Below are 21,654 nucleotides of genomic sequence, written 5' to 3' on the forward strand. Positions count from 1 at the left end.
CTGCCCCTCACAGGATCAAAGAAAAAGCTTTATGAGGACAACCTTGAAGGACAGAGTGAATTTATTCCAAGAAGGTTGTAATTTTGGAAATCAAATGTCCATAGACACTGGGTCATGTGGCATAGTCCATAGTGTTAATAGTTAAGGCGTCTATTAGCAGTGACTTGCACTGGCTCATGACCACAAACAAGAGTAGAGACCCCCACCCCTGTTCCCACTCCCCCATCAAATCAGCCTGGGAGTGAGTGTGGAACAGGAAGGCTCTTTTCAGGCAGAAGCCAGACCTCCATGGAAGGCCACAGGAAATGCCTCAAAGAGTCTCTTCAGGATTGGCCTTACCAGGGGACCCCAGCCATGTGCTAAAGCTGGTTGTCCTCCTTTTCCCAGGCCCTCATGGAGAGTGAGAAGGCCAAGGCTGGCCATGGATTTGTAAAGGCCACATTGGACACTATGCTTGAGACTTTCCTATGTCCAGAGGACAAGCCTAGGCCACAGTCGACCAGGAGGTACAGTCCTATTCCCAGGCACCACCAGTTTCACCAAACTCCAGAAGGGGCTGGGCCCAAGCTCACGTTGACTTGTTTCCTTTGGGAGCAGGTTCACAAAGGGGTGGGCATAGAGTAGAAGGCTGACATTCCCATGGAGGAAAGAAGGGAGAGGCTGCTGCAGCTCCAGGTTTTCTCTTACAGAAGGACAAACCTGGGAAGGGGCATCAGGTTGAGGTCTCACTCCCCAGCAGCTGCAGGCTCAGGCCCTGAGTGTCCACTTCTACCAGGTGGACGCTGTAGTTCCCGAGGCCCTGGGAGCAAAGGACAGGTGTTTAGAGGGTTCTGGGCAAGTCTCAGGCCACGTCTCGTGCTGCAAGCGATCAGGGAGACTTGCAGCTGTAGCCCCTGCTTAGTGGTGAGACACACTGAGGGCTCCTGTCCCCCACCAATCACCACCCCCAGCACTGCCAGGTACCTCAGTCTTGGCCAGCACAGCCTCCAGAGCCTCCTTTTGCTGTGGCTCCTTGGTCAACAGATACAGAAAGCCTCCACCACCTGCCCCTGCCAGGCTCTGGCCATGCACGTGGGGGGCCAAGACATCCATCATACGCCGCACAGCCAGGGGCTCACAGCCTGGAGCCATGAGCTTCTTTTGCTCCCAGTACGTGGTCAGGCACTGGCCCAGCAGAGGCAGGCTCCCTGGGTGGGGGCAGAGAAGGGAGTGGTGTGCCTGAGCTGGAATATTCAACACCTATTTCTGGACTGAATGATGTGCCAAGAAGCACTACTTAACCAGTGTCCTGGTGAAAAACCTAGGTCCAGTGCTGGCTGGAAATAGGAGTGATAAAGCCCACCTCAAGGGTTGAGGACTAAAGTGCATAGAGCAGCTGGCATAGTGCCCAGTACAGTGTTCAATCATGTAGACACAGACATGGAACCCTGATCAGCTGACTCCCCAGAACTCAAGAGGCTGAGCCTCCACCCCAGTCTGCTTCCTGGTAGGTGGGGCTGGAGGCCTCCCTCATGATGCAAGTATTATCCTGAGAAAGGACTCCCACCCACCTAAGTGTGAGACCCTGTGGAGGGCAGACAGTAGGCTTCTGCCCCCAGGGGCATCCTACACGGGGTCCGGGCCAGGCCTGCAAAGGCTCCTGGCCTCAGACCCACAGGCAACAAGGTACTCACTCCTGATGCCCTGAGCTCCAGGCAAGAAGCACCTCACCTTGGCGGAAGGCTTTTGCACACTCCTCGGTGTGCCGCACCAGGCTGTGGGCATTCTGCACGACGGCAGGCAGCCGGGCATACCAGCTCCTCAGCACATCCTGCAGATGGGGCAGGAGGAATGCAATGAGGATCTGAGCCCAGCTGAGCCATTTGCCTCTCACCTTCCTCCTGAGGCCAGGGCTCACCTGCAGCAGATTCCGGGCCAGGCGTGTCTTGCCAGTGTATACCAGGAGCAGGTGGTCATTGAGCTTCCGGAGGAAGCCCTCAGGCACAGTGATCTCTTCCACCTCCACCTTCAGTGGCAGCTGAGCCCGAGAGCGCCCCACCTTGATGCCAGGCACGAGGCCACCCACTTGGTCCTGCCAGCCACCTCCTGCAAGCCCAGGGTCCCATCACTTTTGGAGCCTATCTGTCCCAACTTCTCTCTCCCAGCCCAGGCTCCCAGTCCTGCACCCCTGGCAAGGACCAGCATGGGAAGCCCGCTTCTCCCGACCCAGGCTGAGCCAGGTGAGCTGTGCAGCTTCTGCCCCCAGCCTTCAGAACAGGACGAGCCCAGCAAGTGGAAAGCGTTACGGAGCCAAGCTTGAAACTCACAACGCCTGACTTTGGGTACAGACCTACTGTGTAACTGGAATTGGGGTAAACCATATCAAAGGATAAGACCTAACAGTAAACTGCTCCCCTCAAGGAGAGATAACATGGGACTTCCCCTGAAGCCTAACGGTTCCCTGCACCCTGTCTTTTCTAATAAAGGGTGTTGATGTTGGAAAGCTTTTTAGCATCTCTTATTGAAATTGAAAGAGCTTGTTCACATCTTGCTTTAGGAATGAAAGGTATGGATCTCTTCCTCTTGCAGCTATACAAAAGTGTCACAACTTGAGATAATTCTGGGATAGGCCTTTCATACCTGGGGCCTACAAGGATTTAAAGTACAAATTGCCAATGGCAGGGGGCATCTGGAACTTTAGGTATCAGGCCCCAAATGTCAAGAACCCTTACCTGCACCCCTCTCCGTCAGAGCACTTGGCACAGCTTGTGATTATACATTCATGTGAGTGGTTATTAAGGCCTGTCTCCAACAGACATATGCCTTCTGAGGGCAAAGACCCTGTTTTTGCTCATTTTATCCCCAAGGCCCAACACAGAGTGGATACTCTGATCAGCTGACTCCCTGGAACTCAACAATGGGGCTGAGCCTCCTTCAATTGACCAAATGAAGGATTTGAATGCTACACCTCAAAAGGAAAGTTAACAGGCTGCCCTTTTTGCTAATGACTACCCATTATGTGATGTGAATCAGGGCAACAAAAGGAGGAGGCTGGGCTACAAAGTGACCAGAGAAGATACCATCATCAGGCATCTATCTGTCCTTGCGGCAGCTTCCTTCCTAGCGTCCTGTGGATAAGGCCCTGCATCCTGCATCCTGAGGTGACCAGAGCACCCTAGGATCTGGAGTCAGACAAACTAGCTGCTCTCCATTGTGCATGGATTCCAAAGGGCCACGGTGGTGCAGAGGTGGAAGGTGTTAGTAGCATTCTATTATGATCACAGCCATATGGTAGGGGGGGGGGGGGGCACAAAGGACCACAGCCCATGGGCAGGGCAAGTTGCCAGAAGGCAAGCTAAAAGTCCTGTCCCCTATTCCAAATCCACCTCTGCCCAGCCTCACCCTGAGGGACAGCCCTAGGTGGGGACAGAATCATGAGAAATAGCACCTGGTATAACGGGTACCTAATAAAACACATGAAAGGTGCAGCACAGAATCTAGCACTTAGTAGGTACTCCTAAAGCATCAGGTCCTTAGAGATAGAAACATTTGAAGTTGAAAACCACCAGAAAGGGTCAGAGTGGTAAGAAGGAAGCTCTAACCAACTTAAAGGAAGCTTTGACCACGCATATGTATACGTGGCTGTCTGCAAGTCCCAGGAGACCCTGGAAGCCCTTGGGAAAATGTCCGTGACTTCCCTCCTGCCCCAGGGCAGTCCCATACCTGTGGTGAGCACCTGTTCCAGGTGCAGCACTGCATGGATCAGGGCCTCTGTGCCCACTACCCGGCCCGCGACCCTCTGCAAGGCAGCCAGGGCTGCGCCTGCCAGGATGCTGCTAGTGCCTGCAGGGTGCAGAGGAAAGCGCCAGACATGAAACAGCTCTGCCCAGCTCACTCCTCAGCTGGGCAGAGGCCAGGGAGGGGACCCGAGGCGAGGCTGGAGGTTAGGGATGCGACTGGTGGGCAGCAGGGAGACAGGGCCCACCCACCGAGACCGGAGCCATGGGGTAGCTCAGACCAGGTATGCAGCTCGAAGCCACCCCCAAAGGTGTGCAGCAGCTGCTCTCTCAGGGAAAGCTTGGAGCCAACATGCACAATCCCCGCACAGATGAAGGTTGCCTTCAGCAGAGCCCCTGTGGAAGGACCAGCAAGGAATTTGGTCTTCAAGGGTAGAAGCAGATACCCCAAACTACGTCCACTGTTGCCCAGCCTAGCACGGGGCTCACTGGGAGATAAAACCCCAGAAGTATTGGAGGCCCTATCTCCAAGCCATAAAAGGGCCTCTGGTCCCCCCAGCACAGGCAAATGTGCCAGCCCTACCTCCTTGGGCCTGCATGTACCCGGGCAGGATGACTTCAGGGCTCCTCCACCAGACTGGCTCACCCTCAGGACAGGCCTCCATGGCCTGCAGGGTCTCCAAGGTTCTGCCCCCATCCCTCAGCTGGCCATGCGTGCCATTCCCACCTGCAGATGTCACAGGTGCCCTGACCTGGGGCATGGGGCTGGCAGTAATCCTGCAGGTCATCTAGGTTCCGGCACACTGTCTTCATGGTCATCTTGTCCTGCTGAGGCCCCACTGCCAGCCACAGCTCAGGCTCTGGGATGCGGCGTGCCCTGGCCCCGATGGGCCGGCGACCATCCACTCGCACAGCCAGACCCAGCACTGCCCCACCAAGCTCATAGGCAAGGGGTGGCGTGTCACTCCAGCCACCTTCAGCAGTTAGACAAGACCAAGTTAGTCACAGGGCAGCCAGCCCAGCCCTGGGGTGGCTACCCTCACCCCACCACGCCACAAGGGGCTCACCAGAGAAATCCACGCGAGCAGGGCACTCAGCCACCACCCACCGCCCAGGTGCTGGCGGCTCCACTGGCTCCATGGAGACAAAGTGCTGGGCTGACATCACAGCCTGGCGGATCAGAATCTGCCCAGCTCCCTCGTAGTGGCGGGCAGCTCGCACTAGCAACGCTGGCCTGCCAAGAGGGATGGGAGAGACGGTGGCGTGGAACCCCAAGCTGGGGGTGGACTGCCTGGGTTTGGGGACCTGACTGCCCTAGGTCACCGTGGTGAGAGGGGCCTACCTCTCCGTGGGTTTCCACCTCCAAGGATGGCTTCTCCAAAAGTTTTGAGCACCCACCTGCTCAGCCACTTGTCCCGCTCCTGGGCAAGTGCCTGCACGCCGGCCGCCAGGTCTCCACACTCCAGATATGAGAAGGGCTGCATCCACTCGGGATTGGCGGCTGGACCGCTCCGTAAGCCTCCCTGGCCCTCTGCCATGCAGCCCAGTACATCCGCCACACAGGCGAGAGCCCGGGCCGCCACCCCAGGGTCTTCCGCACCGGCTGCAACTGAGCGGCCAGGAGTCAGGGTGGCAGGGGAGGGGGCCTGCCCCCAGGGCCCTCTGCCCCCAGAGACTACTCAGCAGTCCCCCAAACACTCCAGGTCCTTCACACCTCTTCACCTGGACCCAAGATACATTCTTGCCTATGAATGTTCCCTGCTCCTCCGCCAAGCAAGGTTCTTCTCAACCTATCAGCCCCAGCCCCCTCTTCACCCCCTCACCCAGGATGTCCACAGTGGTTAGGAGCTCAGGCTTCAGGGTCAAACCACCCGGGTTCGGTCTCAGCCCCACCATCAACCAGCTTCAATGGGGCTAATGAGGTGTTGCCTAGCAGGCTACAGCTGAGCCCCCAGCCAGTGTGCCTGGGCCTCTGGGTAGAGCCAACCACATCCCAACCCAGTGCAAAGTTTGCTGGGTTTGCTGATGCTCATAGGACCCAGAGGCTCAGCCCCAAGCCTCAGCCTCTCACCAAACTCCCCACTGATGGGGAGGAAACTTCCCCCCAAACTTACAAGTACACTCCACTGTGTCTCTCCCCCACTTTGAAGTCTCACAGCTCCCTAGTACCCTCAGGTTGATGATCCAGAGGGCAGGTAGGGCAGGTGACGCTGGGATTGGCTTTCCAGCACACTCACCCTGGTCCAGCGTGGCTAGCAGGGGCCCAGGACAGCCCTCTCGGACAGCGGCCCGGATCAGCGGGCACAGGCTGAGGTCCTGCCGAGCCTCCAGCACATGCCTCGCCTTATGCAGGGCCTGGCGGAAGAACAGGTCCCGGCGGGAGGCCAGTGTGGCAGCCCGGTCCAGGCACGGCTGCAGCTGCTCCCAGGACAGACGCCAGCAGGCTCGCCAGGCCCGCAGGGCCTTGCCCCTATCCTCCTGGGGGTCCAGCATCCACAGCATGTCCCGGGGTCCCAGGTCCCTCAAGGGGTGGAGCACGGGAAAGAGGCGGGCACTAAGAAGGCAACGCTCCGCAGGGGGCATGTCTGGGTCCCACAGATCCCAGTCTCTGATGTGGGGGAAAGACATATTAGCAGGGGGGAAGCAAGGGCTCCGGCCTGATCACCAAGCCCTGACTGACTGTAGGCTGGGGGCTGGCTCATTCATGGTGACAGGACAGACTCCTCCAGAGGCAGCACAAGTGTGCAGCTCAGAGAGAGAGGCCCAGCTGCCTTGCCTCTTTTCCCAGGCCACTGGACAAAATCCCAAACCCTGAGTATAGCCAGCAATCTGTAGTTGCTCAGAAAGATGGTGGGACAAATCAGGCTGCCCAAAACTACCTTGGAGCCCAGGGATGGTTAGGGGGCCGGGTGCTGCTCTGGGGCAGGAGCGAGGGCAGGGGTGAGCCTCAGAGAAGCAGATGCCCTGCCCTAGCTGCCTAGGCCTGTAGAGTCCCATCTGGGCCGTTAACCTTACCGAACGCCTGTCTTCTCGAAGAATTCACTCCAGGACATGTTAAGATACGTTCCTGTCCCCTGTCTCTGGGGGAAGAGGAGGAGGCAGGAAGGGGGTTAGGGACACTGAGGCCAGAGGGGATAGCAAGAGTGACGAGCACATATGCAAGGAAATTCTGAGACACCAGCGTCAAGCCCTGGAGCCTCGATGTTCCTGCCCAGGTGCCTGGCACTCGGCCCAATCCATCATAACCAGCTCTGAGGTCCAAGGTGGGTCACCACCCTCTCTGTGCCTCAGTGTCTGGCCTATAACACGGGCCACCCCACCAAGCCCACCACATAGAGCAGACAAGGAGGGTGGTGAAGGCCTGTTGAGACAACTGGCTGCACCCTCCTCACCACCTATCCCTCAGGCCAGTGTTCAGGGAGACTTGCAGGAGATGGGCTGGAACCCTCGGGGAGGCAGGGTGGACACCTAACCTCCCAGCTGTCCAGACGGCCAACGAGGGTGAAGACACGGCTGGGGGTGCCGTGCAGCCGCACGTGGTGTCCCTGCAGGACGAGGTCATGCAGCTCCAAGCCGTGCAGTGCCTTGCACTGGGCCGTGTCCAGGCCACTCACCAAGCAGCCAGTGCCGATATGAACAGGGCCCTGATAGGAGAAAAGGTATGCATCCTAGCACAGCCTTAAGTACCTACACACACTCACACACACACACATACACATACACACACACACACACACACACACACACACACACACACACACACAGGACCCTGGCCCCTGGAGCGCTGCCCTCCTGCTTGCCCCTGGCCTCACCTGAAGATGGCAGTGCTGCAGGACACTCCCAGGACCCAGTTGGACAGGGCCTTCCAGCAGGCAGCTGACCACGGAGCTCTTGGCACCCAGGAGCTGTGGCTCCTGGGAAGCCAAGCAGAATATTGTGAGGGCCCAGGACCCAGGCTCCCCCACAGCCAAGGCCCCAGCCAGAATGCCTGCTGCTCCCTGTGCCCTGACAGCCAGGCACATCCCTCTGCCCTGACCCCAGCCTCAGGCCAACTCCCATCCCCTCTTGTTCACACCGCTCTTCCAGAAGCTCCCCTAGCGGCATGCTCTGCCTGTGTTCTCCTCCAGTACAAATCTGAACACAGTAACAGAGGTCCCACCAAATGACAGCTCTCCCAGGAAACCTCTCCCATCTGTGCAGCTACCCCTATCCCTGCCACCCTGAGGGCCACCTATGAGCTCTCCCTGCTACTTTTCTCAGCCCATGGGAACGACCCAGGCCCATCACCTCAAATGTTCTTATCCCCCAGCAGACCCCACAGAAAAGCATGAAGGGAGTCTTCTCTAGTTTCTCAGGCAGACCTGCATGTAGAATCCTGAAATGACCACTTACTGGCTCTGTGGCTTTAAGCAAGCTACTTAACCTCTCTGAGCCTCCAGTGCCTCATGTGTGAAATGGGGATAATAACACCTACACATACTCTATTCCAAGGATGGACTATTCCTTCCCTTTCCTGGAGCCCCCATCCCACCTGTCCACAGGCACCCAGCAGGCACTTCTGCTGGCCCTCCCTCCAGGCAGGTCTTACCTCCACCTGGGAGTGCACTACCCGGGCCCTGGGAGCCCCTGGAAATGTGAGGCTGTGTAAGAACTCACTGGCCGAGCTGGTCATGTAGCTGTAGCTGCCATCAGGGACATAAGCTGTAAAGATACAAGTACCGACCCCAACCCCATGCCTGCTGCAGCTCTGATGCCAGGCCAGGCCTCCCACTGAAGACACCTCTTAACCAGGCCAGGGGAAGGCAGGCATGGCAATGAGCCCATTGTGCCGATGGGGAGGCTGAGATCCAGAGAGGCTCAGCAACCTGTCCAAGTCACACAGCTAGAAAGTAGAAAGACTGGAACTGGAGCCCAGGAACAAGACAAAGGAAGAAGGGAAGAGGGCTACAGGCTCTGGATTCGGAGAGGGTTAATTGTCTGGCATGCACTAGGCCTGCATGGTCCAGAAGCCTAGGGGCCAGGCAGGCAGCTGCCTCATCCTGGGGGGGTCCTCACTCCCATGGTCTCCCCAGAGAGCCAAGAGGTAGTACCCACCCATGGTGAGGGGCTGGTCACGAAGCTCCTTCCACAGTTCAGCGCGGGCACCCCGCAGGTAACTTCCGATGTCCATGTCACCTTGGCCCATCTCTGGAGGCTGCCCCACCAGGAAGTCCTCCCTGTTCACGTTCCGGGCCATGCAGAGCAGGATGTCGAAAAAGAGAGATAGCTGGGGCAGGGGTAGGAAGCACATCTATTGAGAAGGTTCCTAGGTTGAGCTGGGGCAGTCCCATTCCCAGAGACGAAAGGGACCACCAGGCTGCCAGTGTCAGGGCCTCTACCCAAGGCCAGAGGTCCCCAGCCCACACCCCCAATCACCTGGACAGGCCGGGCTCCAGAGTCTAAGCCCATGTAGGTGCAGGCATCCAAGGGTGGGCTCACATGGGTGGCCAGGAGGTGCTCAGCAGTCTCCACAGAGAAGAAGGCGATCCCTGAGACCTAGAGAGGTCAAGTCAGGTTGTGGGACTCTGGGGCCAGCCTGGGCCCTGAATTGGGAAGGACTCATGCAGATGGGCCAAGCAAGGCTGGCTGCCATACCAGGCAGGGTCTTTTGTCTTTGGGCCACTCCAGCACCCAGGATCCAGGCTTAGTGGGAGTGGCTCCCACCAAGGGACCCCTCAATACCCACCTTCTGGGACCCCCACCCCAATTGTCAGGCCTCCCTGAACTAGAGACAGAGAATGAGAAATAGTTCCCCATCTTCCTCAAGGTCCAGTCCCAGACCCTTACCCAATGTTCCTATCCTTGCCTTTCATTCTAGAAGGATCCCCCAAATCAGATTCTAGACTTCCTCCCAACTGTGTTCCTGAAATTACTCACAGGCTGGTTCCAGCCTTTCTGCCACACCTGCCTCAGATTCTGGCTCCACCAGCTCCCCTGAATGCCAGTTCTAGACCTTACTCAGATCCTGGTTCTAGCCTGCCCTAGAATCTTCCAGAAGGAGTGCAGATAGGCAAACCCTCCCTTCCTCGTCCCATAAGGTCTCCAAAGACCCTAGTGTGGGTCTGGCAGCTGTACCAGTGGCACCTGCCCATCCGGCCTGGCACACCGTTGTATCTCTGCCTCGGTGCCCTGGTAGTAAATGTCCAAAACGAAGCCCTATGTGGGGAGAAAACAGAGTTAGGGAAAGGAGCAAGAAAGGACCAGCAAGGAGGGCATCGCAAGGTGTTCTCCAAATGAAAACCTAGGATGGAAGTCTGACAGGTACCAGGGTGCTCCCAAGGACACGAGCACTGAAGACTCCCACCCCTGATGGTAGAAGGCAGGCTTTGCATGTTTTCACAGCCTCGAGCACAGACCCTAGCACAGGGTCGGTGTGCAATTCATGTTTGGCAAAAGACTAAATGAGCACAAGGGCTGTTCAGAGGGGACCTCCTCCAAATCCAGACCATGCTAGAAAGTCCAGGATGAGAGGATTCCCCAAGCATAGGACCAGGAGGCCAACCCAGATGGTCAAGCTGCCCACACAGCTGCCCCAGGGGCCCTACCTGGGAGTCAGTGAGGTAAACGCCATGGTTCCGGGCATAGGCCGGGTTCCCTGGAAGGGCAATCACTTTGGCTCCCCGGAAGTTGTCCCAGCTGATCCCTGTGAATGGGGCAGTTAGGAGGTTCCCCCAGGGGCCTCAACCCAAGACAGGGGTCTCCAACCAGGTGGAGGCAAGAGCACAGGGCAGGGGCATCCAGACAACTCTAAAGGGAATATGGTTTCCAAAGCCAAATGGACATTCAATTCCTCTGGGAGAATGACAATACCTCCCCTCCCCAAATTCTTCCACAGAGCCCTGCAGGGCAGAAGGGGCAGGGCTGGGTGTCTCCATCCTACAGCCAAGAAGACTGAGGCCCAGAAGAGGAAGCCCTAACTCGGTCTGGGCTTCATTCTCCACACCCTACAGTTTCCTTTCTGAACAGGGCATCAGGCCAGGCCCAGAGACCAAGTGAAGAAAGGTATCTGGCTGTGGCCAGGGAAGGCAGTCCCAAGGCTTCTCAGGCTCACCTGGGTTTGGAGGAACAGACAGCAGCATGTCGGTGCTGCAAACCCACACACCCGGTGGGGAGCCTGGGCCCAGCTGTGAGAGAGACAGAATGCAGCTGGTGGCCTGGACCAACCCTTCCTCTGCTCCCACACAGCCCAGTCTTGGCCTGTTCTATGCACTCCAGCAGCCATCCTGTCCAGAAAGACCCTGTCTGCCGAGGTAACAGGGCCTCCCCTGACCCATGGCGCTGATACCAACCCTCCCCCGTCCTCTGAGGGCCACACCTCCCCACCAATCTGGCCAAGACTAACCTTCAGAAGCTCTAACTCTGGGCACCTCCAAAGCCTTTCTTCCTGGCATCTCCTGTCTGCGCCAGCACAGACTGTACAGCTGCTGGTGCAGTGGGAGGGGTGTGGCTGTCTCTGGGATGAGGCCCTGTGGTTATGGCCAGCCTTACCCGATGGCTCATGGTGTCCAGCAAGCAGTCCAGGTTGCAGACCACAGCCTCCACGGGAGCCTGGGGGTTCTCCACAGGGAGGCAGGTGAAGGCCCTGCCACAGTCGTCAAAAGGGAAGTCTCGGCCCTAGGGAGGGAGCACGGACAGGAAAAGAACCCTTGGGGCAGAGAGCCTGGGGACAACCTATCAGCTGTGCAAAGGCAGGAAGCCATCAACCTAGAAGACTTTTAAAAATGTGTTTTCTCAGGGTGCCTGGCTGGCTTAGTCAGTGGAGCACGCAACTCTTGATTTCGGAGTCGTGAGTTCGAGTGTTGGGCATGGAGCCTACCTAATAAATCAGTAACTTAAAAAGCGTTTTCTCGTTTTATTTTTTTCTTAAAATGTTTTCAATTATATGATGATGGTGAAAAATTAGAAAATGCAGATGTGCCCAAAGAAAACAGTTCCTCAGGGATGACAGCCATTGCCCTCATTTTGAGGTACATCCTTTTAGACTTTTCTTTAATTTTTTTAAATGAGATCATGAGAAGGTGGAGAGACAACAGTAACTAATACACACACACACACACACACACACACACACTACAAGTAAAACTAGGGGAAAAGTTTGGGAATTGTATCAATGTCAATATCCGACTGTGGTTACACTATAGCTGTTGAATTTGTTACCACTGGGGGGATATGGGCAAAGTTTACAAAGGCTTCTCTCTCTGTATTATTTCTTGCATGTGGATTGACATTCATCTTCATCAAAATTCCAATTAAAAGGGTCTCTGGCTGGCTCAGTCAGTGGAGCCTGCGACTCTTGATCTCAGGACTGTACGTTAGAGATTCACGCTAGGTGTAGAGATTATTTTAAAAAATCTCGGGGCTGGGGCGCCTGGGCGGCTCAGTCGGTGAAGCGTCCGACTTCGGCTCAGGTCATGATCTCACGGTCTGTGAGTTCGAGCCCCGCATCGGGCTCTGTGCTGACAGCTCAGAGCCTGGAGCCTGCTTCAGATTCTGTGTCTCCCTCTCTCTCTGACCCTCCCCCATTCACGTTCTGTCTCCCTCTGTCTCAAAAATAAATAAACATTAAAAAAAAAATTAAAAAAAAAAAATCTCGGGGCCCCTGGGTGGCTCAGTCAGTTAAGCATCCAACACTTGATTTTGGCTCAGGTCATGATCTCATTGTTTGTGACTTCAAGCCCCATATCAGGTTCCGTGCTGACAGCACAGAGCCTGCTTGGGACTTTCTCCCTCTGTCTCTGTCCCTCCCCAACTCATTCTCTCTCTTTTTTTCTCTCTCTCAAAATAAATAAGTAGGGGCGCCTGGGTGGCGCAGTCGGTTAAGCGTCCGACTTCAGCCAGGTCATGATCTCGCGGTCCGTGAGTTCGAGCCCCGCGTCAGGCTCTGGGCTGATGGCTCAGAGCCTGGAGCCTGTTTCCGATTCTGTTGTCTCCCTCTCTCTCTGCCCCTCCCCCGTTCATGCTCTGTCTCTCTCTGTCCCAAAAAATAAATAAAAAATAAATAAATAAATAAGTAAACTTTAAAAAATAAATAAAACTTCCAGTCTCTTCAGGCCTTTAAAAAAAATCTTAAAAAAAAAAAAAAGGAAAAGAATGGCTAAAGAAAGTTTAAAAACACACACAAAATTCCAATTATAAAATTGAGATCAGGGCGCCTGGGTGGCTCAGTTGGTTGAGTGTCCGACCTCAGCTCAGATCATGATCTCATGGTTCGTGGATTCGGGCCCCATGTCAGGCTCTGTGCTGACAGCTCAGAGCCTGGGGCCTGCTTCAGATTCTGTGTCTCCCTCTCTCTCTGCCCCTCCCCTGTTCATGCTTTGTCTCTCTCTCAAAAATAAGTAAACATTAAAAAAAAAATTGAGATCATTCTATATAAACTTGTGTGGCTGGCCTTTTCCCCTTAACAATGAAAATACATCCATTGAATGATCACAGTGAGCCAGGCCAGGCCCCATTTAACATTTAAATGGATCATCTCAGCACATCCACACAAAGTGGAAACTGTTGCCATCTTCATTTTACAGATGAGGAAGGTAAGACCTAGAAAGAAAGGGTCAAGTGATTTGTCCAAGGTCACAGAGCTAGTAAGTCTCTTTCCAGGTAAATGTGTAGAGTTAGCTGGAATTTTTTTTTTTTTTTAGTTTATTTATTTATTTTGAGAGAGACAGAGCATGCGCGCACACACACGCAAGTGGAGGAAGGGCAGAGAGAGGGAAAGAGAGAATCCCAAGCAAGCTCTGTGCTGTCAGTGCAGAGCCAATACAAGGCTCAATTCCATGAACCTCACAATCACGACCTGAGCCAAAATCACGAGTCAGATGCTTAACCGACTGAGCCACCCAGACGCCCCAGCTGGACTTTTAAATCATTGTCTAACATTCCACCAGGAGGATATACTGCTTATATTCAGCCAGTTCCCTATTTCTGGACATTTGGATCAATTCCGATTCTGATTCTTCTGTATCTGCACAAGGAACACCTTGCACACACACAATGGTAGAACAACTTTCTAACCCCGAGGACTGATGCTTCCAGCCTTCTCCATGGCCCCTGAAGAACTACAAGGCCCTCTACTAACCATGTGCAGGATAAGGATCCGGGCCGAGTGCAGGACATCAGATGTCACCACCTGTCAGAAGCGGAAGAGCCCCGTTGACAGAAGCCTGGGCAGATGGTACCCGAGGATGTTGTCCTCTTGTCCAGGGAGAGACCCCAACACAAATCCCCTCAGGTACCAAAGGAAGAAAAGACAAGGTCAAGACCAATGGCCATAGGCAAGCAGGGGGCAGCTCTGGCCCCTCCTGGATAAAGAAGCCTAGTGGCCCTCTACCTGGGCCACTTCTCTGCCCCTGCTTTTTGGGAAAAGCTACAAGCAAGGATGTGGGGCTGGCCGGGTGACTCACAGTAAGTCAAGCTCCACGGCAACCACACAGTGGTGGCCTCCCCTGCCGGTGCCACCTCCATCATCAGAGCATGTCCATTCCTATGACCACCCTCACTCCCTATGTCAGGGTGCCATGAGGGCCAGGTGACTGAGTGAAGTGGCTGTGTGTGTCTGGAAGGTGAACCTGGTGGGAACACTGACCCCTGGGCCCTGCACAAAGCAGGCAGCCTTATCCCAGTTCCAGCAAAGAGATGCCATGTGGAAAGGAGAGGCAGGAAGTTTTCAAGAGATGCGAGAAAGCCCAATTCTGAGATACTGGCTCCAATGTTCTAAAACCACTAAAAAGCCTGGCCCTGCCTTCTGCCCCCTCCTGATAAATCTACCCAATCTACACGCACAGAAACTAATACCAAATGCTGAACTGGCCAGGCAATGGAGCCCCAGGAGCAGTGTGACCTCGGAAACAACCTGTTTGAAGCCCGCATCCCCGTTGTGACCGGGACATGTGCCAGAGGATGGCACTTCAGGAGCACTCACGGTGAAGCCTGCCCGGGCACTCAGGTGTTCCGCAGCCACCAGCAGGGCATTGAGGGTGGCTCCTCCACTGCCCACGCGCATCTCAGGGTCCTCCACAGCCAGTAACAGTGTCCCGGCCGGGATCTGCTCCCGCTTCTGCCGCACCTCCAGCTCTGTGGTCAGAACACAAGTTGAGACTGGCCCCCAGCCTCCCCACCCTGGTCCAAAGCACCTAGAGCAAATCTACTGATAGCCATTATTTTATTTTCTTTGACCTAGGGTCTTCTTTTTAATTGAGGTATAATTGACATACAACACTACATTTGTTTCAGCCGTGCAACACCATGATTTGATATTCGTAAAAAATATGGAATCTTCACAAATTTGCATGGCACGCTTGAGCAGCAGTCATGCTGACCTTCTCTGTGTGGTTCTATTTTCAGTACCTGTGCTGCCAGAGCGAGCACTCAGTAGCTTTTCATGGAGTAGCTCCTTAGATCTTCGCCCAACTCTGTGAGGTAAGTACAACCAATCCCATTTAACAGATGAAAAAATTTGAGTCTCAGTGAAATAATACGATGTGTCTTGAGGTCTCATGGCTAGAAAGCAGCAGAATCTGGGCCTGAACCCAGGTTTCCTGGCTCCTGAGGCTGTGGGGGTACGGTGAGGGTTCTCCATCAGGGGTAAAGTGGGAAGGAGGGGGTCCCTACCTCTCTGGAAGACCTGGACATTATCCTTGTGCTGGCACGTCAGGATGACGACCGTCCAATCAACCCCCTTTGGCTGCGCCATTCTGGCCAAACTTGAGGGGGTTCCCTGCGGCAGAGATACAGGTGTGTGTGGACATCTCAAAAAATTTATTTTACCCTGAAATTGATAGTTCAATGAACTTTTAACACATGTATAGATTCTTGTGGCCACCACCACTTTCCACACCCAAAAAAAACCTCCTGCATGCTATCCCCTTGGTCACGCCCTCCTCCATCCCTCACCCCTGACAACCACACTCTGTTCTCCACAGCCATGGCTGGAATGTAATCTTTTGAGATTGCCTTCTTTCACTCAACATAATGCCTCTAGGATTCATCTAAGTTGACTGTGCATATCACTACTTCTTTCTCTTTATTTGCCAAACAACAGTCCGTTGCATGAAGTGACCTCCGTGGTCTGTTTCTCCATCCATCCAAGGACATTTGGGGCTATCCCCAGCTTTGAGGAATCATGAACAAAGCTGCTATAAACATTTGTATGGCACCTGGGTGGCTCAGTTGGTTGAGCGTCCGACTTCGGCTCAGGTCATGGTCTCACAGTTTTGTGAGTTCGAGCCTCACATCGGGCTCACTGCTGACAGTGCGGAGCCCGCTTCAGATCCTGTCTCCCTCTCTCTCTGCCCCTCTCCCGTTCGTGCTCTCTCTTAAAAAAAAAAAAAAAAAAAAAAAAAGTTGTATGCAGGTTTAGTGTGAACATAAGACTTCACCTCTGCCAATGTACACCCGGGAATGGGATTGCTGCGTTATATTACATTTGACTTTGTCAGTGTGGATGCATTTGATTTCCTCCGGAGAGGAAGTGAGGGAAGCAAGACGGGATTGACAGTGGGTCCCACCTTAAAGCAAAGGGCTGCCCCTCAGCATTCAATTATTGGCTGTGAGCTAGGAGGAGGGGAGAGAGGGAGGTTCTAGCCTCCCAGGCTCCTGAAGCCAAGGGCAATTCCCTGGAGAAGAGGGCACCTGTGGGAGGGGTGCACCAGCCTGTTCAAGGGCAGAGGGCAGGGTGCCTACAGTGCCCACTACAAGGACCTCAGAGGAGACCCCCTCCCCAGAAGCTCCGAGCCAGAAGGGGGCTACAACCCACCGGTCAGCCATCTTTCTCCAGGGCACTCTGAGCAAGAGAGGGGAAGGTGGGCCAAAGTTATGGCTTCACCCTCTACTATCCTCCTCAAAATTCCTCTCCTACCAGTTGGGAAATTAATCTGACTTGAGAGGACCCAAGACTACCTGTAGACAAGTGCTCAAAAGTACCTTGGCATCCACCTCTGGCAGGGATCCGGCTGCTGTCCCACAAGGCAGCCCATCCCCTCCTCCCGCCTCCAACCTCCAAAGCTCGGAATGGGGATGATGGGGTGCCCAGAGTGTGTGTCCACTAGTCAGCCCAAGCACCAACTAAGAGCCAACAGCAACAGCGCCCTCTTACGTAAGCCAGACCCTCCAGCCTATGGTTAGGGCTGACAAACACCACCACTTGACACGCTCCCACCAGCTTTCAGGGAAAGCCTCCACCGCTAACAGAAATTTCTCTGTTCCCTGCTAAGCCCGGGAGGGAATCCAGAAGGGAAATCTGAGGTAGAGATCTTGGCCAGCCACCTGAGGAAAAGGCATTCCCTAAGATGTCCATCTGGCCTTTCCAATAAAGGAGCCTCGAGGGATTCCAGCTTGGCACTCACTGTGTGATCTTTGGCACCCCTAATCCTCGCAGGCCTCCTGCAGCAGAGAGGAGAACTGACAAGTGCTCCCCAGCTTGTTCACGTGGAGGCCACACTTCCTACCAATTGCTCCCAACCAGTGACTCCGCGCAGCAGGGACATGAACACAAACTCATTCCTGCAAGATGAGGATCCTCCGACAGGCAACCCTAGTTCCTGGAGTCCCCATCAATCCCACAGACACTGCAAGGCAATCAGAGATCCTTCCAACCCTGCCCCTCCCTCTGTCTGTCCATCCGTCCTTCCTTCCTTCTTTCCTTCCTTCCTTCCTTCCTTCCTTCCTTCTTCCCTCCCTCCCTTCCTCCCTTCCTCCCTTCTGGTGCTTCTTCTGGTGCCTAACAGCTCTCCCTGCATCCTCTAGCTACCTCCCCTTTGTGCCCTTCCCCAATAAATCTCTTGCAAGTCTAGTCCCATTGCGGTCTCTGCTTCTCCAAGGACCTGAACCAACATGGGTAATATAATATCATCTCTCTCAAAGGAAAAAAAAAAAGTCACCGTAAGAACTTCTAACTTAATGTCAGGCAAGTACACTCTATCCTCAAAGATTAAGGAACTGAGGCAAAGAGAGATGAAGTAACCTGTCCAAGGTCACATGGCTAGCAAGTAGCACAGCCAAATTTGAACCTGATACTTTCTCCAGAGTCCATTCTCTTAAACACTACACTGAACCCACTTTGTAGGGACAAGGAAAGAACAAAAGGAGTAAATATGAGTAAAGTGCTCAGTGTATATTAGCTATTATGATAAAGTCTAAATGCAAGGTGATAATGGAATGAGGAGGATGTTAATGATAACAAGCACTGGGACTGAGCTCCCCACTCTGGTCCACGGTTAAGACATTATGACTTTTCATTCTCACAACATCCCCGCAGGATAATTATTATCACTTCCACTTTACAGAGGCTAATGGATGCTGCAGCCACGATTGGGACCTGGGTTGCTCCAATTTATATGCAGGTGATGGTGGTAATGATATTTGGTCCCAAGCAAAGGGGCTGAAAGAGAGCAAGGAAGAAATGCCCCAAGGAGAGTCCAATGACCCAGGAAGTCTGAGCCCCGTGTTGGTCTCAGCATAATGACTGGGAGACACGGACAGGTGACAGATCATGGCCAGAGGGAGGAGGGTAGCCCTATCTGGACTGCACTCTACTAGGCAGAAGAGCCTTCTAGGACTGGGAATCAGCCCTCAGGGCTCTGTTCCCAACTGTGTCTCTTCCTGTGTGATTTGAACAGGTTACCTAACCTTTGTAAGCCAAAGATACCAACCTCCTAGGAATGTTACCAGTATTAAATAAAATGCAAAAGAAGTGGCAAGCTGAAGGGGTAGTTCTCTCCAGCAGGGAAAGGAAACAGCACAGTTTAACTTGACCCTGAAGCTGGTGGCAGGTGGGAGTGATTGCTCTGAAATGATCTCCTAGTCAAAGATGCCCGTGAAGAAGTAAAAACCAGGGAAGGCCTAGGGAAATCAAGCCAGGCGGAGGAGCATGCCTTGCCAGATCAGCCAAAAGAGTATTTTATGATAACACATCAACTTTTTTTTTTAGGGACCGAGGCCAAAGGCATTACAGAATCAGCTCACGTGACTCACTCAATAGCCCTCTGAATTGCATCTTACCACACCCGTGACAGAGATAAGGAAACTAGCTGAAAGACAAGAATAGTCTGCTCAAAGCCATATACCACTAGCACAGGCAGGCCAGGTGTGTCCAACACCAAGGTTCATGTTCTTAACCACCCTGTCGAAAACAAGACATCTCTCCTGGAGTCTAGAGTCTATGCCCTCTGCCATACCTAACATTTACAGAAAACTTAGACCTCTATTCCAATATTCTGCCCACTTTGATAAAACTTCATCTATTGAGGCCAAGTTTAATGTCTTCAGCCAGTTTTCCTCATTCCAAAATTGGATAAGGAAGGGGAGCCAGGGACAGAATAACCTCTTCCAGTTATGCTTTTTGAAGATAGGTGGAACAGGGATTTTGCATTTTAGAACTTTAAAGGGGCGGGGGAGTCGGGGGGGGGGGGGGGACTGTCTTATGAAGGGATCTAATTTGCCTTCTAGAAAATAAAAAGGCAGAAAGAAGTTGACTGGTAATAAAACCACTTTGCAAATTATACAGACGTCCTCTAATTGAGATTTGTGCATACTGACGAGCCCAGGTCGGGTAAACTGAGGCAGGAGACGCGGCCTCAAAGCAAAGTCAGCAGCGCCGGCATCCAGCGTCCCACTTGTCTCAGGGGTAAGGGTCCTCTGGGGCCCGTATCCCTCCCTGTCCCAGGTGCCCCCAAGTGCCCCAGCACTTGCCACGTCCCGGAGCTCCCGCTGAAAAGACCCAGGCCAAGGAGTAGGAGGACCTGCAGATGCCCCCTATAGACAGTGGGCGCCCAGGGACGCCGGCAGAGTTCCCGGAAACTCCTCCCTATCGGGAACAGGGAGGCCACTGGCCTAGCTGCATCCTACCGATCCGAGAGCGTGGGCCGAAAAACTGTGGGATCACTGGGGTGTGCGAGGCCGGGACCAGCGCGGGCCGAGGTATCTGCCTCTGTCGGACGCAGCGGGCCCTTTAAGGCGTGGCTGCTCGTTCCTTCGCGGCGCACCCTGGGAAATGTAGTTTCGTCCTTCCGCCGGTCCTGGCTTGTTCTCCCCCAAAAAACTAACCCCGAGCTATTTGTTGCACAGGTACGCAAATCTGGTTAGGGCAGCGCTTTCCTAGAGGGCGAGTCTTCAGATCTAGATGGGAGGTGAGGCGAGAAGGTGGCTCCGTTGCCCAGCAAAACTACAACTCCCAGAGGAACGAATATGCCTTTAAGACACAGCCTCGTTTTCTGTGGCTGAAGGTTCCACGTTTGGGGTCTGTTTAACCCACTAGTCAGGACCTGAGGCAGCTGCTTTTCTCGCAAGACAATAAAATCCGGGAGGGGGGGGGGGGGGCAGGCGGAATAATAACAGATTGTTGCCTAAGCATAAACAGCTACTGTTGGATTGGCAGTTGGTTAGTGCTTTCGCGGGATTCATCCATTGGGTCCTTCCGGAAGAAACTTTCCAACTCTGCAGTAGGAAGAAGATCTGCGGAGCTTTTGGAAAAGTTGTGAATGGCAGCATTGTTTGTAATAGCGGAAAACTGGAAACACCTTTTCTCTAGGGTACATCCATGCCATGGAATACTATGCAGCAATTAGGAAGAGGGAAGTAGAACTGTGTTTACAATAGGAAACTGTGTTCAAGACATTTTGTTAGGGGGAGAAAAAGCAAGTTGTAGAACCTTATGTACAGGAAGCCCACTCATATCAAAAATAATGTATATGGACTCATAGTTTTCGTAACTGGATTGGAAGGGAACACAGCCTGGGGTGAAGACTGCTGGGTATGGGCATGGGCAAAGAAAAATTGAGTTTCATTGCTATTGTCTGAATTTTTCTTACAAGAATGTGCTTTCCAAATCACTGTCGTCAGTAAGAAGACAGAGGCCTTGGCATCAATCTCTAAGGAGATGAGGGACCCTGCTCAAACTCTGTGTAACCTTGGCCAGTCACTTGGCTACTCTGTGTCTTCTCACCATCTATACAACAGGTTAATAATAGCATCAAATGCCTGAGATTTTTGTGAGGATAAGATAAATGTTGACTCCATAGTAAATACTCAAAAAATATTAACCATAAATATGATTATTTTTATTGTTCTTCCCATGTTGCCTCATTAAAGCATGGTCTTTGATTTGTCAGCCCCCAAAACGGTGCCTAAGACATTGTAGATGGTTAAAACACTTTGTCGAATAAATGAATAACCAGCAGTTCCCTACTCAGCTCCCACTACCCTGCCTCCTCCCCCAAATCTCTCTCCTTCCCTTGGTCTTCTCCCCCTGGAGTCACTCTCCCCTCTTCACTTGGCCCAGGTCTGATCCCCCAACCCCACTTCACTGCCTGCTCTTTCTTCTGTGAACCCAGGAGACCTCCAGGGGGGTGATGAGCTGTCTCCCACTGCTGCTCAGCAATGCAGATCCCTGCTCTGCAGTGGAGTGGAAGGCAGGGATGCCTACAACTGCAGCTTTGGCAGGGGCTCAAGGAAAACACTGTGCCCCAAGGAGCTTAGAGGCAAAGGGTTTCACCCTACCTCCTAGGGCAGGCATGATGAAGGGGAAGCTCCAAAGTTACTGTAGAATCCCTTGGGCTGAGTAGCAAAGATACTCAAGGAACATTTTTAATAAGCGGTAGCCCTCAGTGCAATCTGTCAGTAATAGACATAACAACATGTAGCTCTCTGCTCTGTACGTAGTCCCACTGTCTGGGGTAGACCTATAAAAAAAAAGTTCTGATGCTATAATACAGGGTAGAGTGTAGCAGTTAAATACAAGGGTGTGAAATCAGACAAATCCTCCCTAGCTCCCATTACTTTCTAACTATGTGAACAAGACATTCAACCTCTCTGAGCCTCATCTGAACCTCAGTTTCTTCATCTGTAAGAGCACAATAGTCTTTACCTAATCAGTTTGTTAAGAGGATTATGTGCTAATATACATAAA

General features: G+C 53.4%; 1 protein-coding gene and 1 non-coding gene across 4 annotated transcripts; both read right to left on the bottom strand.

Moving 5' to 3' along the window:
* Positions 1-43: 43 nt before the first annotated feature.
* On the bottom strand, positions 44-19,989 carry FCSK (fucose kinase). 3 transcript variants are annotated; one of them, XM_053906660.1, is made up of 23 exons: positions 19,596-19,989; positions 15,645-16,065; positions 15,363-15,468; positions 11,244-11,369; positions 10,807-10,879; positions 10,301-10,398; positions 9,831-9,911; positions 9,132-9,251; positions 8,811-8,982; positions 8,305-8,417; positions 7,529-7,630; positions 7,190-7,360; positions 6,732-6,796; positions 5,954-6,324; positions 5,115-5,325; positions 4,784-4,950; positions 4,469-4,690; positions 3,969-4,112; positions 3,703-3,822; positions 1,898-2,085; positions 1,711-1,810; positions 964-1,187; positions 44-799 (listed from the first exon to the last, which is right to left on the bottom strand). In XM_053906660.1, exons 3-23 carry the CDS (start codon positions 15,381-15,383, stop codon positions 713-715), a joined length of 2,976 nt encoding a protein of 991 aa, XP_053762635.1. In that variant the 5' UTR covers positions 15,384-15,468; positions 15,645-16,065; positions 19,596-19,989; the 3' UTR covers positions 44-712. The 3 variants fall into 3 exon arrangements, with proteins under 3 accessions (XP_053762635.1, XP_019310864.1, XP_019310865.1); XM_019455319.2 differs by lacking the exons at positions 15,645-16,065; positions 19,596-19,989 and adding exons at positions 13,831-13,881; positions 14,674-14,825 and having other exon boundaries at positions 15,363-15,488; XM_019455320.2 differs by lacking the exon at positions 15,645-16,065.
* Positions 15,013-15,119, bottom strand: LOC128778221 (U6 spliceosomal RNA). Its single transcript, XR_008423636.1, has one exon. It is a non-coding gene; the product is annotated as a U6 spliceosomal RNA (small nuclear RNA).
* Positions 19,990-21,654: the final 1,665 nt, after the last annotated feature.

This window comes from Panthera pardus, unplaced genomic scaffold (assembly GCF_024362965.1).
Source record: "Panthera pardus isolate Hobbes unplaced genomic scaffold, ASM2436296v1 HiC_scaffold_19, whole genome shotgun sequence".
Taxonomy (NCBI): domain Eukaryota; kingdom Metazoa; phylum Chordata; class Mammalia; order Carnivora; family Felidae; genus Panthera; species Panthera pardus.

Coding starts and splice junctions, on each gene's coding strand:
- FCSK (XM_019455319.2), bottom strand. CDS start 15,444: ATGGCGCAGCCAAAGGGGGTTGATTGGACGGTCGTCATCCTGACGTGC. Junction 10,880..11,243: donor TGGACACCATGAGCCATCGG/GTAAGGCTGGCC, acceptor TCTCTCTCACAG/CTGGGCCCAGGCTCCCCACC. Junction 9,252..9,830: donor CGGATGGGCAGGTGCCACTG/GTACAGCTGCCA, acceptor TGACCTCTCTAG/GTCTCAGGGATCGCCTTCTT.